Source organism: Danio rerio, chromosome 8 (assembly GCF_049306965.1).
Source record: "Danio rerio strain Tuebingen ecotype United States chromosome 8, GRCz12tu, whole genome shotgun sequence".
Taxonomy (NCBI): domain Eukaryota; kingdom Metazoa; phylum Chordata; class Actinopteri; order Cypriniformes; family Danionidae; genus Danio; species Danio rerio.
Window position 1 is genome coordinate 54,694,785 of NC_133183.1, and position 15,986 is coordinate 54,710,770.

The 15,986-nt window shown below is 38.3% G+C and overlaps 2 protein-coding genes across 3 annotated transcripts in view; both read left to right on the plus strand.

Annotated features, from left to right (window-relative positions):
• Positions 1–15,986, plus strand: part of grk5l (G protein-coupled receptor kinase 5 like) — an 821,722-nt gene that overhangs the window by 381,106 nt on the left and 424,630 nt on the right. The window lies entirely within an intron of this gene.
• si:ch211-163b2.4 lies at positions 1,100–8,032 on the plus strand. Of its 2 annotated transcripts, NM_001113648.1 has the most exons (11): positions 1,132–1,164; positions 1,608–1,686; positions 2,161–2,264; positions 2,378–2,518; positions 2,768–2,913; positions 3,111–3,247; positions 3,567–3,660; positions 3,828–4,163; positions 4,312–4,498; positions 4,588–4,715; positions 5,232–8,027. In NM_001113648.1, the coding sequence occupies exons 4-11, from the start codon at positions 2,470–2,472 to the stop codon at positions 5,550–5,552; spliced, it is 1,398 nt and encodes a 465-aa protein (NP_001107120.1). In that variant the 5' UTR covers positions 1,132–1,164; positions 1,608–1,686; positions 2,161–2,264; positions 2,378–2,469; the 3' UTR covers positions 5,553–8,027. The 2 variants fall into 2 exon arrangements, with proteins under 2 accessions (XP_017212752.1, NP_001107120.1); XM_017357263.3 differs by lacking the exon at positions 1,608–1,686 and having other exon boundaries at positions 1,100–1,164; positions 5,232–8,032.

The following is a 15,986-nucleotide window of genomic DNA, read 5'->3' on the forward strand; positions in this document are numbered from 1 at the left end:
TAAGATCCAGTGATCTTATGAAGTACGATTGCTGGTCATAGTGAGGCGAAACAGGGGGAGGGATGAAGGGCCAGGACCATACAGCGGGGGCGTACCTGAAGCACAGAGCTGAGGCGGGCCTGGAGCGTGGAACTGCGGAAGGCCTAGAGAGTGGAGCTGAGTTTGTTGCTTAAATAGAGTGTGTAATCAGTCGTTGACAATCCTCAGGTGGTGCGAGTGTAATCAGTCTAAATGAGGAAGCATGTGTGAGTGGGAACGGAGGGCATGTATGAAAATGTAGTCCAGAAATGGCGGATTTGTAGTACATGGTTTTTGTGAATGAAATCCAGCGATCTTATGAAGTACGGTTGCTGGTAATCGTGACAGCGACGAGCCGCTGACTGACGGTATGTTGAAACTTTGAGGCCATGGTTCTCTAAAAAACAAAAATATAATAAAATATATTGAAGGAGCTTATTTAGTTATTTTAAGGTTGGTGAATCTAAAATCAGACATTTGATTGTAGTTAATTTCTTTTACTAATATATGCAAAAAAAAAAAAAAAACCTAAGAGAATTGTTTATTTATTTTATTTCAAATCTTTTTTCAAAAAGTGAAACTTGTTATATTAGTTAACTACACAAAAAGTGAAATATTTCAAGCCTTCATTTTAAATGATGGATTAAAGATTTAAAAAAAAAAAAAATATATATATATATATATATATATATATATATATATATATATATATATATATATATATATATATATATATATATATATTGTATTTATCTAAAGATTAAAGAGTACTTTTTTTTTTTTTTACTTTTTTTTTTATAGTTAAGCACCCAGATTCTGTACCTCACAGATGATGTAAATGTGGCACTGTTTCCAAGGTCAGATGGCTACTTCAGCCTATTAGATCTCACACAGCAAATTTACCGGTGTTGATTTACTGGTGTTACAACAAAGTGTTAAAATAAAGTGTTGCGTCAACGCTATACAGATTGAGTTAAACACCAAAAGCGTCAGTTTCGATTAAGAGTTGGTGTCATTTTATATCGTTGCAAAGGCAACTCCTTAAGCGTTAACCAGGCCACACCTCCATGAACGTGCAGACGTCCTTTTGATTCAACCAGACCACATGCAGACGCCATTTCAAATGCTGCAAGTGGAAGAAAGTTGGTAAGTCTAATATATAAATCTTATTATACAGATTCATTGTGTAAATTAAATAATATGTTTTTGTATCTTAGTTTAATCATTTTTTTTCATAACGATCAGTATATCAAGCGTTACACAGCCAAATAATTCAGACGTGATTTTTATTAAGTTAGCCTATATCAGCAATTTTATGAATCATGTAAAGCCACCATAACGCTTATATTAATATTATTATATTATAATTCTCGCACACGGCGATTGCTTTATTTATTTTATTTACCGTATGCACATGTCTGGACATAAGCACAGTGTAGTTAGGCTCGCGCGCTAAGACCGCCGTCCATTTTAGCAGGTAACGTTATTCAAGGTGAACTATCGCGTGTGGATTTCTTGTAGTGTTCAACAAGTAAATGTGCACATTTCAAAGACAGCGGCTGAACTACTATAACTTGTTTTAATCCAAGGTACATGCTTGGGTTCCTGCTGAATGGTGGCCGACTGACCGTGGATCGGTGAGAGTTTTCGCTGTTAAAAAGTACCGTGGTAAGTTTTTAATGCTGCAACGAAAGTCAGTGATTGCTCACTTCGGTGATAGAACGCACGTTGTGGAATATAAACACACAGTTCAAGACTTCAGATGAATGAAACGACTAATCTACATTATCGACAAAAACTGTTGTCAGATATTTTAATGTAAGGGCATAATCTTACGCGAATGTAAGAGATTGCAATAACAAGGTTTAGCCGTCAAGGCGCTATAGCTTAAGACATTACAGCTGCCAGGAAACAATAGAAGAAGACAGCGCGCGTAACGGTAGTCAGAATGAGTCCAAAACAGACGATAATACATTCATAAAACTCCCTCCAATATATCATTGTCGTGTAAGTGTGCTGCAAAACAACGAACGTTAACTTTAAGTTGTCTTTATTTATAGAAAAATTATTTATTCTTACAATTTATAGTCCAATTATATTACATAAACCAAATATAATGTGTTTATTTCTCTCCACACCAAGAGCTTCACCAGAGGTCAAGACAATGCTTGTCAAAGCACAATAACGAAACCAGAAGAAGTTCATAAAAATCCCAGAGGCTTGCTTTGATTTATTTTTAGCAGAGGGTGAGTGGTATTAAAAATAATATATATTTATTAAAAAAAAGTTTCTCTATCATACGTATCATTAAACGTGAATAAAGCATTTAACAATAATATTTATTTTCCCTCCTTTGCAGTGAAAGAGAAGTTTTCATTACCACAGGATCTTGTAATTACAGTTACAGATGAAACTGGTACAGAGGTGGACGAAGATGTGTTTCCTGATCTAATGAGCACCAGTGGACTGCTTCTTGTTATAAATGCTTTAAATGACAGTGGTGAGTGATAACAGTGGAGCTATTGAATGATGTAAGATGTGTCTAAGTGAATGCTGCCAATTTTCAGTACTTTACCATATATTTAATGTCGGCAGTGTTGATGTGGGTAGAAATACAGTCCCATAATGTAAACTAGTATTGAGTGTTGTTTTTTTTTTTTTTTTTTTTAAAGTACTTAGACCTGTCTTTTTATTTTGATCCAGTATTAAAAAACCTGTTGCCTGTTAACCCCAGTTTTAACATTAACAGGACCCTCCACACCTCAATCTTCAGCCAGCTTTGATACAGATACACTCTCTTTAACTTCAAAAAGCAGTGAGGACAGTGACTGGTTTAGTCCAAAACGCTTTAGAAAGGATGAGGATGAGGCTTCACAAAACTCACAGGCCAGAGATGTGAGTGCAAGTACACAATTTGGGGGGTTTACTTGCAGTATCATAACCATAAGCTTTACATAATCAGTTCCATTAATTTATGTATTATGTGTATAGTACTGACCTTTTCCAGATCAGGATTGAATTTAAATGGCATTTTCAATATTCCTGCATTTCTACCTTTATAATAGGATGTTAATGCTAATTTCTTTTTATAGTTGATCAAACAAATTCTAGAGACAAGACCAGGTGGAGCAAATGTGCTGAGGGAGTATGAAGATACGGGGACAATTAATGATGAGACAAGAAAAGTTATGGTGAACATTCTAGTAGCCCACATGATGGAGACAGAAGGGTAATTATGAAAAACAATGTTGTTGTTTTTTTATGGTTATAGCAGTATACAATAGTCAACATTTGAAATGAATCAAAATCTTTTATCAAAGTATTAAATCTATTGTACTACACCCATTCTTGTCAAAGGACAATTTTGAAAAACATTTTTTGATACACATCAAATGTTGACTACTATATAGATTATAAATTGTATAGTGTGAAGTTGAGTGCTAGAAATGTAATAGTGCTAATCTTTTAAACATTTAATTGAACAAATTTTAATAACATTTGTTAATTCTCATCAATGTTAAGTAACATTGAGTACTCCTGTTCTTCAGGAGAGTTCCACACCGCCTTACCAAACAGAAGTATGGTTTGGGAATTATCACCTTGTTTCCCTCACTCAGAGATCCCCAAGGGAGGACTGGATATGTAAGTTCTTGTCTGTCGTCAGAAGATCATTATATATATATATATATATATATATATATATATATATATATATATATATATATATATATATATTAATGGAGTGTTAAATGTTGAATCTGAATTTGTGTCATTTTGAATTTATTAATTTTTGAATTTATTAATGTCAGGAACATTTTTATGATGGCCAGAAAAACTCTGGATTCTTGTCGTGGCGACTCAAAACCGTACAAAGGGGGACAAAACCTTCTGGAAATAAAGATGATCCTAAAACAGAGGAAAAGGGGGGTCCTTTGCTTGACCGACAGCTGTGTCACCCTGAAGATCAGCTGGACAGTGATCAAAGTCTAGAGGCCATCTCTCTGATGAATCATACAAGCGACCGTGAGGTCATCATGCAGAAGATGAGGGCAACATTTAAATACAGACAACGTCTTGTGCGTGATCCAGAGAAATCCACCACTATTCTCTCTGTTTTTCCTCGATTTCTGGATACGAAAGGATTGGTATGAATTGTCTTTTTAAATATATTTTATTTATAAATATAAAAAAATTTAATTGAAATGTTAGTTTCACAGATGTGGTGAAATAGTGACCATCACATTTAGCTTGTAATATTTTATAGTAATGGAATGTTTTCTTCTGATTTCTCAGATTCTCCAGGACTTTACACTCCTGTTCGGGTCAGAAACGGCTTCCAGACTCTTGGAAAGGTGGCCAACAGTTTTCAAGTCAAAGATTATCAAGCTAGCAGAAACCTTGACATCCACTCCACTGCTGAAAAGATTGCTGTCATCTGCCAAACAGAACAAAGAAAGCAGCGAGGCAGAGGATTTCCCAGGTACAGATGTAACTGATGTAATGGTGCAGTGAAAATCTTTTGAATGTTATTTTACTGTCTATGTTTAACTTTTTACTTGTCTTTTTCAGAGTGGGACAGTGACATATCATCCTTTCTTCTACTTCTGCATTTTTTGTCGCCCCAAGTTTCTGGAAGAAAGAAAATCCAGAAGATGAGCATCTCACAGGCAATTGACCATCTGGTGGTTTTTCAAAAGGTAGGTAACTGGTGATGATACAAGAGCTGTAGACATTATACCTTCAATTAATGCATTAACTTCTCCAGTTGATAATACACTATGAGATAAGTGTAATATGAAGTGCTTGATTTATCAAATTTTCTAAACCTAAACTGGAATTAAGCTTGTTGGCGCTTGTATCATTTTCTGTGTCTTTTGATCTTAGTGTTCAATTGAGCTAAACAGACTCAAACTATGACTGTAAGATGCACATATTGCCAGTAAAGCCGGTTCTATAATCAGTTCTAAATCTGAAACATCAGGGTTATATGTTCTGTTTATTAAGTAACCTCTAGGGATTTCATTTCTTTGTTTTATTTGGACTTAACCTGTGAGAGCCTCAGAGATTTACAACTGATCACAGAATTGCTTCCCTGACAAAATGACACATTTAAGTCACAGCTTTTGCAATATTGCAAAATCAATTTAATGTTGACTTTGTAGTCATAATGTTAACTGATAATGCTTAATTTGCCTTTTTTTTTCCTCAATCAGGCATGCCGGAGTATTCAGGAACACCTCGAGACAGAAGACAATCGTCAACCTTACATTCTTGCCATAGGAAGCAGCAAGGAAGCCATCAGTCAGTTCTTCATTGTGCTTGACAAAAAGCTCATCCCATGTCAAGAATCCTCTTCACTAGCGGCAATCGATGAACTGTTCAAGGTCCATTTTGTGTTCAGTATCAGTTATGATCCTCCACTTAAAGGTTTGTTCACATTTCTCCAGACCACAGTGTACAGAATTGATGTTGGCAGCACAAGTGAAACCCCAAGGGTGAAGGAGCTCAGAGCTAAATTACTGAATGATGTTTAGATGCTACATCTGTAAATCACTGTTTGCTACAACTGTAAAATTAATTCGGCACCTTAAACTTGTTCATAGTTTGTATCCTGGCAAGAAGTTTGAGTTGGTTTGTGCTCAGGATGGTTGCTTCCTACAATTCAAAAGTTATGCAGGGTTTAAAAAACATTTAACCAGATTTCATTTTAGGGGTGTGGCATCAAGCAGTGGTAACATATCTATTCAAAATCAGCATGCTCCAAATCCTGACGAAGCACTTGTGTCTGACACAGAGCAAATGACAGATAATGATGCTCAAGTGGTTGAATGTTCTTCTCTTTCAAGGGATAGTTCAAGGGAAATGTGTGCATCCATAATTGCCAAATTGCAGGCTAATGGTGTTGCAAACAATTTAATTTTGTCTGTTATTGAAAGCATGGAGGATTTTGTTAATGATTTCCATACTAACTTAAGGGAGAGCATTTTAAATGTTGTGCCTGTTGGTAGCACAACTAGAAGTTCAGTTGAAGAGGTTTTTAATAATTTTCATAATTCATTCTCAGATTTTAATACAGACACTAAATGGAGAAAATATTTCAGCAAGAAATGGGGAGTTGTTGAACCCACTGAAATTCACTTGGGAGTCAGGTACGATTCAAGAAGAAATACGACCTCTGGAATGTATGAACAAACAACAGTTAATGACACCTTTATTTACATCCCTCTGCTCAAAACTCTGGAGTTCATTTTTAGAAATGAGGAAGTATGTAAACTGATTCAAGAACAAAGGCAAAGTGACATGTATAGAGAATTTTGTGATGGGCAGTATTACAAAAGGCATCCATTGTACTCCATCTGTAATAATGCACTTCAGATCCAAATTTACTATGATGATTTTGAAACAGCTAATCCATTAGGATCTAAACAAGGAATCCATAAACTTGGCTGTATATATTTTGTGCTTCGTAACCTACCATCACATGTAAATTCATCCTTGATGAACATACATCTAATTTCTTTATTTCATTCTGAAGATGGAAAAAAGTATGGCATGGACAAAATACTTGGCCCATTGATTGATGATGTTAAAGTTCTTGAGCAGAAGGGAATGAAGGTGTCTTTTTCTGAGGAGCCCATTTTTGGTACAATTGCTCAAATTACTGGCGATAACCTGGGTCTAAACGGTATTCTTGGTTATGTTGAATCTTTTTCTGCAAAACATTACTGCAGATTGTGCCTTACTGACAAGGTGTTAGCACAGGAAGTATTTAGCGAGGATGATCCAAGGGTGATTTTGCGCAACCGAAACCAAAATGAGAAGCATTACAAGTATCTTGCTGACAACCCTAATGAAAACTCCTGTTATGGTATTAAAAGAAATTCTATACTCAACACCTTGACTTACTTTAATGTATCTGAGAACTTTGTGCTGGACATTATGCATGATATTCTGGAGGGAGTGGCACAGTATGAAGTAAAACTGCTTTTTGAATATATGAGTTGCGGTCTAATACCTTGTGATTCCATTCCTCAAAGACTGTATGCCTTCAACTATGGTTTTTTGGACCGAAATAACCGCCCAACCAAGGTCAACCTTCAGCACCCAGGAAACAGTATTGGACTTAATGCAAGTCAGACATTGTGTCTCATCAGGAACATCCCTCTCATATTTGGAGATGTAGTTCCAGAGGGAGATAAGCACTGGCATTTGATGTTGCTGCTCTTGCAAATTGTTGACATTGTGTTTTCTCATTGCATTTCTGAAGGAATGATCATATTTTTGAAGCATCTGATAGTGGAGCACCATCGGTTGTTCAAAGACTTGTATCCTTCTAGAAATCTGATTCCGAAGCATCACCTTATGATTCACTACCCTGAATGCATCAGGCAAATTGGCCCATTGATTCATGTATGGACGATGAGGTACGAAGCAAAACACAGGTTTTTTAAGAAAAATTTAAAAAACTTCAAAAACCTCACCAAATCGCTTGCAAAAAAACACCAGCTGGCAATAGCCTATTACTGGGAATCCTGAACATCGAGGGGTATTGAATCTGGTCCTGTTTCAAATGAGTTGTTGTCTGATCTTGAAAAGTGTGATTTTATTTCAGAGCAACTCAACATTGATCTCTCTAGTGAAGTAACTATCACTCCTTGGGTAAAGTGTCATGGTACGGAGTATCGAAAAAATCTTGTTGTTTGCTTAGATTTGGTTGAGGATGTACCAGTCTTTGGAAAGATTGTTCAAATTTTGATCAAGGATGGAGTTTATTTTTTGGTCTCATGTATGGAATCAGAGTTTGTTGAACATCTCCATGCTTTCAGGGTTTTTGCACAAGAGCACAGCCTTGTTCTCAAAAAAACAGAACAATTGTTTTACTACAAGCCATTTGATTTGCAAATGACATATGGCAATGACAGTTCATTTTATATTGTTTTGGACTGTTACTTGTAAAGTAATTTTATTGGTGGCTTGGTGTTCCATGTTGGAATAAAATTTTGAAAGAGTAATGTAGTAAGATGTGTTTTCTTCACAGTGAATTTATTATTTTTAAATAAAAAAATTTAGAAGCCTTAATATAGTTATCCATAAAAAAGTAACATTTCTTAAATAGTACTGTCAACATTTAAGTAATGTAATGTTTGATTCCTATAAGCTTGAATAGATTGTGATTTATTTATTATTTATTTTTTTGAACAGTGTTCACTCCTGAACAGTGTAGGATTTTAACTCTGTCAGAGTTTGCAACAAAGTTCCTCCTAGCTCTGTAGCAGTGTTGTTGTTATCTGCGTTGGTGTTAATACTTCACTCTTATAGTGTTAATATTTTGACACTGTGTTGGTGTTAAAAGAGGCAACACTGTAGCAGTGTTGTTGTTATTATCTGCATTGGTGTTAATACTTCACTCTTATAGTGTTAATAATTTTACACTGTTTTGGTGTTAAAGAGGCAACACTTTTGAAAGTGTTGAATTAACACTTTGCGGGTGGTTCCCATATATACACTTTTAAAGTGTTGAAATTAACTCTATTGGTGTTAATTTCCGGATTTCAAATTTACTGTGCAGAGACAAAGCACACTATGAGGTCCATAGGTGTTCCACCAGTACGAACTACTGCTTCTACAGCAACTCCATCAACAAGCAGCCAATTTCGTTTTTCAAGACCTTGTACCTCTGTATGAAGCTGTTATTAATCCTAGGACTGTCAGCCTGGGTGAGTTTCAAAATGAGAAACTTGACATTAGCTGAATGGTGGTGATTAAATTTACAGAGCAAGAGGCCACTGTACCAGTTTTGACTGCAAAAGTGAAAGATGCCCTGGGAACCAATGACCCAGTCGTTTTGACAGACCACAATGCAGTTGGATTCTAGACTCAGAGACTCAAGAGGTGCTTCAGTTTAAAAAAATATATATATTCACCTTTATTTACAATATAATCAAGTTGTCAGAGTTTTTTGTTTTCCTTTTTATGCATTCACATGTAGAGTCTCACAAATAACTTCTATGCATACATACGTTCTGTGTACTAATTTAGGTTCCTTTTACTGGAAGCATAACTCAAGAAAAATTGTGGCTGTACTGGAGGCAGATTTTCAAGCTATAAAACAGAAGAGGCGGAGAATCTCATAAGTGTTTGTCAGTGACTTGGTAATGCTTTCTTAATTTACCTCTGGTCATCAGTGCTTTAAAAAGCAACTATTAACTTTTAAATGTGCACAGACATTCCTGATGTAAACAAGGAAAAGGCTCGGTCCTGGGATAACCTCCGTGTTTTAGCCTGTAATGTTTTAACAATTGTGCTCTTTTTTTACAGCTAAAAGAACAATACTTGCACTTCCAAATCATTATTTAATCTGTCTTAAGACTTAACTCTAAGAAGTTCTCTTCATTTTCCCTGCAAATGAGCAAACATTAACAACATTTACCTTACGAAACCTAACAGACTGGAAAAGTCTGAACACTGACATCACATTTGTTATTTTGCTAGTTTACGGCGAATTAGCTTTAATATGGGGCATTTTTTGTCATACACATCTTAAGATACAGATATTCGCTTACGTTGTCTTTAAGGAACTTACCAGATAATAGGCCTTGGTAAACTGCGTAAAACAGCCGCACGTGTTCCCGCGATCTTCTTGGAAAAAAAGGCCGCTTGCAGCCGGCCGGGTGAAAGCCTAAAGGCAGTGAAACAGGTTAAAATCGTGTTTTACTGCACGCAATCAGCAACTATTTAGCGTTAACGCTAACTAATCTAGTGTAAGATATCGCTTAGTTGTGGATAAAAAGCCAACGAACCTGTAAATGTAAAAAAATTTGTTTCCACCGCTGCCCTAAAACCCCTCCCCTCACAGTTAGCTACATAAACATTATACAGATAAGTTAGCCAGTGTCTAAAAATGTCAGTCGAAATGGCGAAAATTTTTAATGAGGTTTTTACAACTCTCTGAGTTAAACTCACCTTCCAGTTCTTTGCCAGCAGTGCCTGAATCCACACAACCGCAACCAAGGGCAGAAAACTTTGACTCAGTGCGTGGCTGAAATCAGTTTTGGACTGTTTTTGTTTTGTATTATATGTCTGTGATTTGTGTGAAAGAGCAGGCTTCAATAAAGACTGTAAAATAAGGAAAACATACACACTGATACCTTGAGCAACTGCTCATTACTCTGTTAATAGACAGTTGTCACAATTGGGACGAAGAGGTGTGGTCTGTTCAATAACTTTTCAATTTAATTAAATTTTGATAGGAGATATCTTTATGTTCCTTGGTCCATCGTAATACGGTGTCTTTGTCTAGAAACCTGTGAAATCTGACGATGAATGGCTGTGCTCTATTACCTTGACGGGCCTTGGGTGCCAAACTATGATGAGCACGGTCAATTTCAGGTGGGGCTGAGAGGACATTTTTTATGGTGTTAAAGAAAAAGTCTGTCATGAATTCTCTTGGATTTCTAACCTCAATCCCCTCTGGATAGCTGACCACTCGTAGATTCAGTCGCTTCGATCGAGAGACCAAATCAAGAAATGACTGCTGCAAATGAATCAAACTGAGAAAAGGGTCAGAGCACAGACAACTTGCAACCTCTCACTACATAGTAAAACAAAACCGGAAGTAGTGAAAGATCAAACATGGTGGGAAAAAGTAATCAAAGGTTTAATCATTTGGACACAAACATACTTGAGTACTTGAGTATTAAAATAGAGTATTGTAGCCCAAAAAGACTACATTTCCATACATTCTTTCGCGCACACACCCGGTCTGTCATCTACACTGATTTAGCTGTCTCTGTTTCCCCGTTGATTACCTGGACTATATATTCAACCATTCCACCTCTGTTTGTTAGTTGGTCGTTGTCATTCCTGTTGGTATTTTCCCTGATTCCAGTTTATATCCTGTTCTTGAGCTAAAGTCTAGTTCTAGTTTAGTCTGTTTGAGTTCCTCGTTTGTTTGTTTATTTTGTTACTTTGATTTTTGTATTTTTGTCACTTTCTCTGCACTATACATCATTAAAACTGCACTTGGATTCTACACCCGTTTTTGTTCATGTTTTGATCACTCTAACGTGACAGAAATGACCAACTCTAAATATGAATCCAACAGATGATGTTCTTGTGCGCATCAAACAACATAACCGCTCCATTGAGCGTTATGTTAAAGAGTTTTTGGAGCTAGCCCCAAAGAGCTCTCACAGCGATTTATATTGCTTATGGTGTTCTTTCGGGGAGGACTTTTGGAACTAGTTCGTTCCCTTATGCCACCATACGAGGATGACTGGAACCTGTATCAGTTCATTGAGGCGGCTTTATTGATCTCTGGCTCCCCTCTCTCTGTTGCCCTGAAGGAAGAGAACCCTCAGGAGGGAGGCCTGAGTAGAGGGCAACAGAGCTGGCCCCGAAAATATCCCTCTGACTTATCTGAGGGAAGGAGGAGAGAGGCTGGGTTGGAGTTGCGGCCTTATTCGTGTCGGCCTGTCCGAAGACCACCTTTCTCTGAGCCTTTGGAGAGTCTTCTAGAACTGTGTGGAACCACAGTGTCTGCTCCAGTCCCACAATGCCCACCAGTGTCGGCTTCAGAGCATGCTCCCTCTTCAGATGACAACAACCTTCCTCTTACTCAAAACACCAGACGAAGGAGGCGCAGGAAGAGGACTGTACATGCCTCAGAAAGCCCGCCAGTGTCGGCCCCAGAGCGGTCGCCAGTGTCGGCTCCAGCCCCAGAGCGCAGTACAGTGCCGGTTCCAGTCCGGTTCCTGGCCTTGCCGGCGCCACCCAAGCTCCTCGCCCTGCCGGCGCCAGTCCGGCTCTTTGCTCTGCCGACCCCGCTCGGGCTCCTTGCTCTGCCGGCTCCAGCCCAGCTGCCTCCAGTCCCGCCGGCTCCAGCCCAGCTGCCTCCAGTCCCGCCGGCTCCAGCCCAGCTGCCTCCTGTCCCGCCGGCTCCAGCCCAGCTGCCTCCTGTCCCGCCGGCTCCAGCCCAGCTGCCTCCTGTTCCGCCGGCTCCAGCCCAGCTGCCTCCTGTTCCGCCGGCTCAAGTCCAGCTGCCTCCAGTCTCGCCGGCTCCAGCCCAGCTGCCTCCTGTCCCGCCGGCTCCAGCCCAGCTGCCTCCTGTCCTGCTGGCTCCAGTCCCCCCGGCTCCAGTCCAAGTTACCTCCAGTTCTGCCGGCTCCTGTCCAGTTGCCTATTCAGCTGGCTCTCTTGGGGTCCCCTGCCTTGTGTTTCCTGCGGGATCATCCGTGGGTCATCCCTCCCTGGTGGTCCTTCCCACTGTATGGGACTGATTCCCCGGCTGCACCCTGGCTTCCTGCCGGGGCGCCTGAACCACAGACCTATCCTGATCTGGCCCTCCCATCCCTCCCTTTGTTCCTGCTCCGCCCCCCTGGGAAATGTTCTGGGAGCGTCTGGTAGCCGCTCTTTAGAGGGGGGGGGTAAATGTCACGACTGTCAGTGACCAACTGAGGGCGCTGTAGTTCAATGGACACTGAGTGGAACTACAGCGCCCAAAAAGACTACAATTCCATACATTCTTTCGCGCACACACCCGGTCTGTGATCTACACTGATTTACCACCTTAGCTGTCTCTGTTTCCCCGTTGATTACCTGGACTATATATTCAACCATTCCACCTCTGTTTGTTAGTTGGTCGTTGTCATTCCTGTTGGTATGTTCCCTGATTCCAGTTTATATCCTGTTCTTGTGCTAAAGTCTAGTTCTATTTTAGTCTGTTTGAGTTCCTAGTTTGTTTGTTTATTTTGTTACTTTGATTCTTGTCACTTTCTCTGCACTATACATTATTAAAACTGCACTTGGATTCTACACCCGTTTTTGTTCCTGTTTTGATCACTCTAACATGACAAAAGACTTGAAACTCCAGTGCTGAAAACAAGTCCCACTCTGGCCCTGCACACAATTATCAAAACTGTGCACCCAAAATGCAATATGCCTCACATTTCCTTCAAAATGTAACACCGCATTCATAATGCAATACACATGCCAGAATTAAGCATTTGCATCAAATGGAAAACACTTCTTTTCAATAGAAATGTTTGGATAAACCATGTAAACACGGTTGTACTAAAACTCTTTGCTCTTTCATGGTTTATATCTACAGTTCAATACAATGTTCTACAGAAAAAATTACTAGCTGAGAGGGAGAACAGGAGAATTTCCTGGAGAAGCTTTACAAACTTAAGGAACATTATACTTGTCAGCGCCAGGCTGAGAAGAATTTCTCTATTATTTTCTAAAAGAATTTAGGATGTAGAAAAGGTGAATATACAGTACAAAACTACAAATTTTGAATGGATGGCAAACCAGTTTTTTTTTTTTTTTTTTTGGACCAAAACTGTCCAGTGTCCCGTCACCTTTGACCTTTTCATAGTATAATTATTTATATTAATGGTTTATTCCAAATTGTGTAATCATAATAAATTTAATGAAATAATTACGATATAATAACAATTCTAATAAGCTGGAATAATTGAATTGATTAATTTTACCCAAATTAAAATAGAATTTTACAGTTGTAAATTGTATAATATCTTATTAATATTATAAAACATATAGAATTTAATTTAATTCCCAGTTATTTTCTCCCTGACATCTAAATATGAACTTTTATGGCATGCAATTTGAACATATCTCCACGTATCATTTTCTCTATTAGGGTTGCTAATTTAAAAATGTCAATACCATATATATTTTTAAATCCAATATTTTTGATTTAGAATGGATTCAAAAGAAAAGAGGCAGCGCTACACACCACAGTGGAAACATGCACGAAGGTCACTGAACGAAACATTTGTTAAAGAACAATCTACAAATGAAGTAACAGATCAAGATGAAAATAATGGATAGAGACATCTCCAGTCTTCTTGCTAAAAGTGCAGAAACTGAGATCAGTGGGCAAAACAGTTCAGAACCTGAGAGTAAACCTTCGAGAGTGAAAATGAAATGTCAGCTTCGCTCTCAACATTTCTGCAAAAATGGGCAGCTAAAAATTCCATTTCACATAATGCCTTAGATGATCTCTTGAAAAGACTTAAACAACATGGACACACAGAACTATCATTGACAGCAAGGACATTGTTGAAAACTCCAAGGCACATTAAATCGGTTCATAAGTCTGGAATAGAGTGTGTCTGTTTTGATTTAAGACAGAGCTGTAAAGAGCAGCTACAGCAATATCCGCAAGACATAATCGAAGGAATAAACAGATTGGAATTATCCTTTAATATAGATGGCCTGCCCATTTTTAAAAGCAGCAGAACACAATTTTGGCCCATTCTTTGTGCCATTTACTTATCACCAATTCGTGTTTTTCCAGTGAAAGTAGCACTTGGGCAAACCAAACCCACAAATCTGTATTTTGCTGAGGATGTCATGAGGGACATCCAGGAACTCCTTGAAAATGGTTTGGATGGAATCGAAATAAAAATCCAATGTGTTGTGTGTGATGCCATGGTGAAAATGGTCAAACAGTATTCAGAGTATTATGGGTGCGATAAATGCACACAGAAGGGTACATGAGTTTCTGGAAGAGTGACATTCCCTGAGGTTGACAATGATGACAACGCAATGATGAGATGTACCATGCTGAAATGGAAAGGCATTTGGAAAATGAATTAACACCAGTTTCTCGCTTTTTGAGCCCCCCATTGGACATGATTGTCCAATTTCCTATTGATTACATGCATCAAGCATGTCTAGGAGTTATAAGAAAACTAATTACAGAGTGGGTTCGAGGAGAACGAAAGGTGAGACTGTCAGCTGGGCAAATACAGGTGTTCCAAAGGCTGCTTTCAATGAGGAATGACATTCCCAGTTGTTTTTCACGGAAACCAAGAAATCTTGAGGACATCGATAGATGGAAGGCAACTGATCTATGACTTTTGCTGTATACACTGGCAAGATCTTCCTAAAAGGAATTCTAACTCCTCAGCTGTATGACCATTTCATGGTGTTCAGTGTTGCATTGAGTCTTCTCCTTTGCCCTACATTGGCTCAGGACTACATCAGCTACAGATGAGCTGATGAGGTACTTTATGGAAAAAACAAAAGAACTATCTGGAGACCACTTCATAACCTACAATTTACATTCAATGTTACATTTTCCAGAAGCAATGACATTTTAGAACTACCTAGGGAAATTGAAACAGCATGTAAGGTCTGGAAAAAAGTGGTCAAACACCTTCTGGAAACTTCAAACTCAGCATTGTCTGTGGTCACCTCTCGAACCATTACAGAAAGACCTAACAATGCCTTCATTCTTATTGAAAGAAAATGCTGTGAGGCCATTGAGAAGACCAATCTGCTGGATAATTCAGGCTCCCAGATGCTGTGATGTAAACTTTTTGAAGTAACAGAACCACTCTTCAGAGATCCATGTGACTCAAGAATGCTTGGATGCATCAAAATGCAATCCATACATCATGTTTTGAAAAACAGATGACAAGAAATGCCATAATGTTAGAAAAAAAGTCAAGACATAATTTTCTTGGCAATCCTGCATGATCACTGAAATTGAGCAAGGACATTTATCTCCCTCTATCATCTTTGGCTCTCTCTGTATCCTTACCATTTCTAACTCACTCTCTGTCTTACAAACTCATGCATATTACACACATGAACACACACACGCATACACACGCACACATTTATGGGAATTTGGGGGGATTTTTACTTTTTTTATTCCCCTAACCCAATCATGTTTCCAAACAATCATATAAAAATATCTGCATTTTTTTTACAATAATATAAACATCATGTTGTATTTTGATAGTAATTTTACATTATTGGACCACTGACCAGGCCTTACAATGTCAGATATCAAGACATTTAGTACACACACACACGCACATCTTTAAACTAAGAGCCCATTACATTAAAGGTGCAGTAGGTGATTGTCTTCAGAAACACTTTTTTGTTGTACTGCTTGAAAGTCTCTTCACATTCCAATACTACTGATTAAA

What these genes read in the sequence shown, in the direction of transcription:
- si:ch211-163b2.4 (XM_017357263.3), top strand. Translation starts at nt 2,470, where the DNA reads ATGAGCACCAGTGGACTGCTTCTTGTTATAAATGCTTTAAATGACAGT. An exon ending in AAAACTCACAGGCCAGAGAT is followed by an intron (nt 2,914 to 3,110) that starts GTGAGTGCAAGT and finishes TTCTTTTTATAG; the next exon opens with TTGATCAAACAAATTCTAGA. An exon ending in CGAGGCAGAGGATTTCCCAG is followed by an intron (nt 4,499 to 4,587) that starts GTACAGATGTAA and finishes TGTCTTTTTCAG; the next exon opens with AGTGGGACAGTGACATATCA.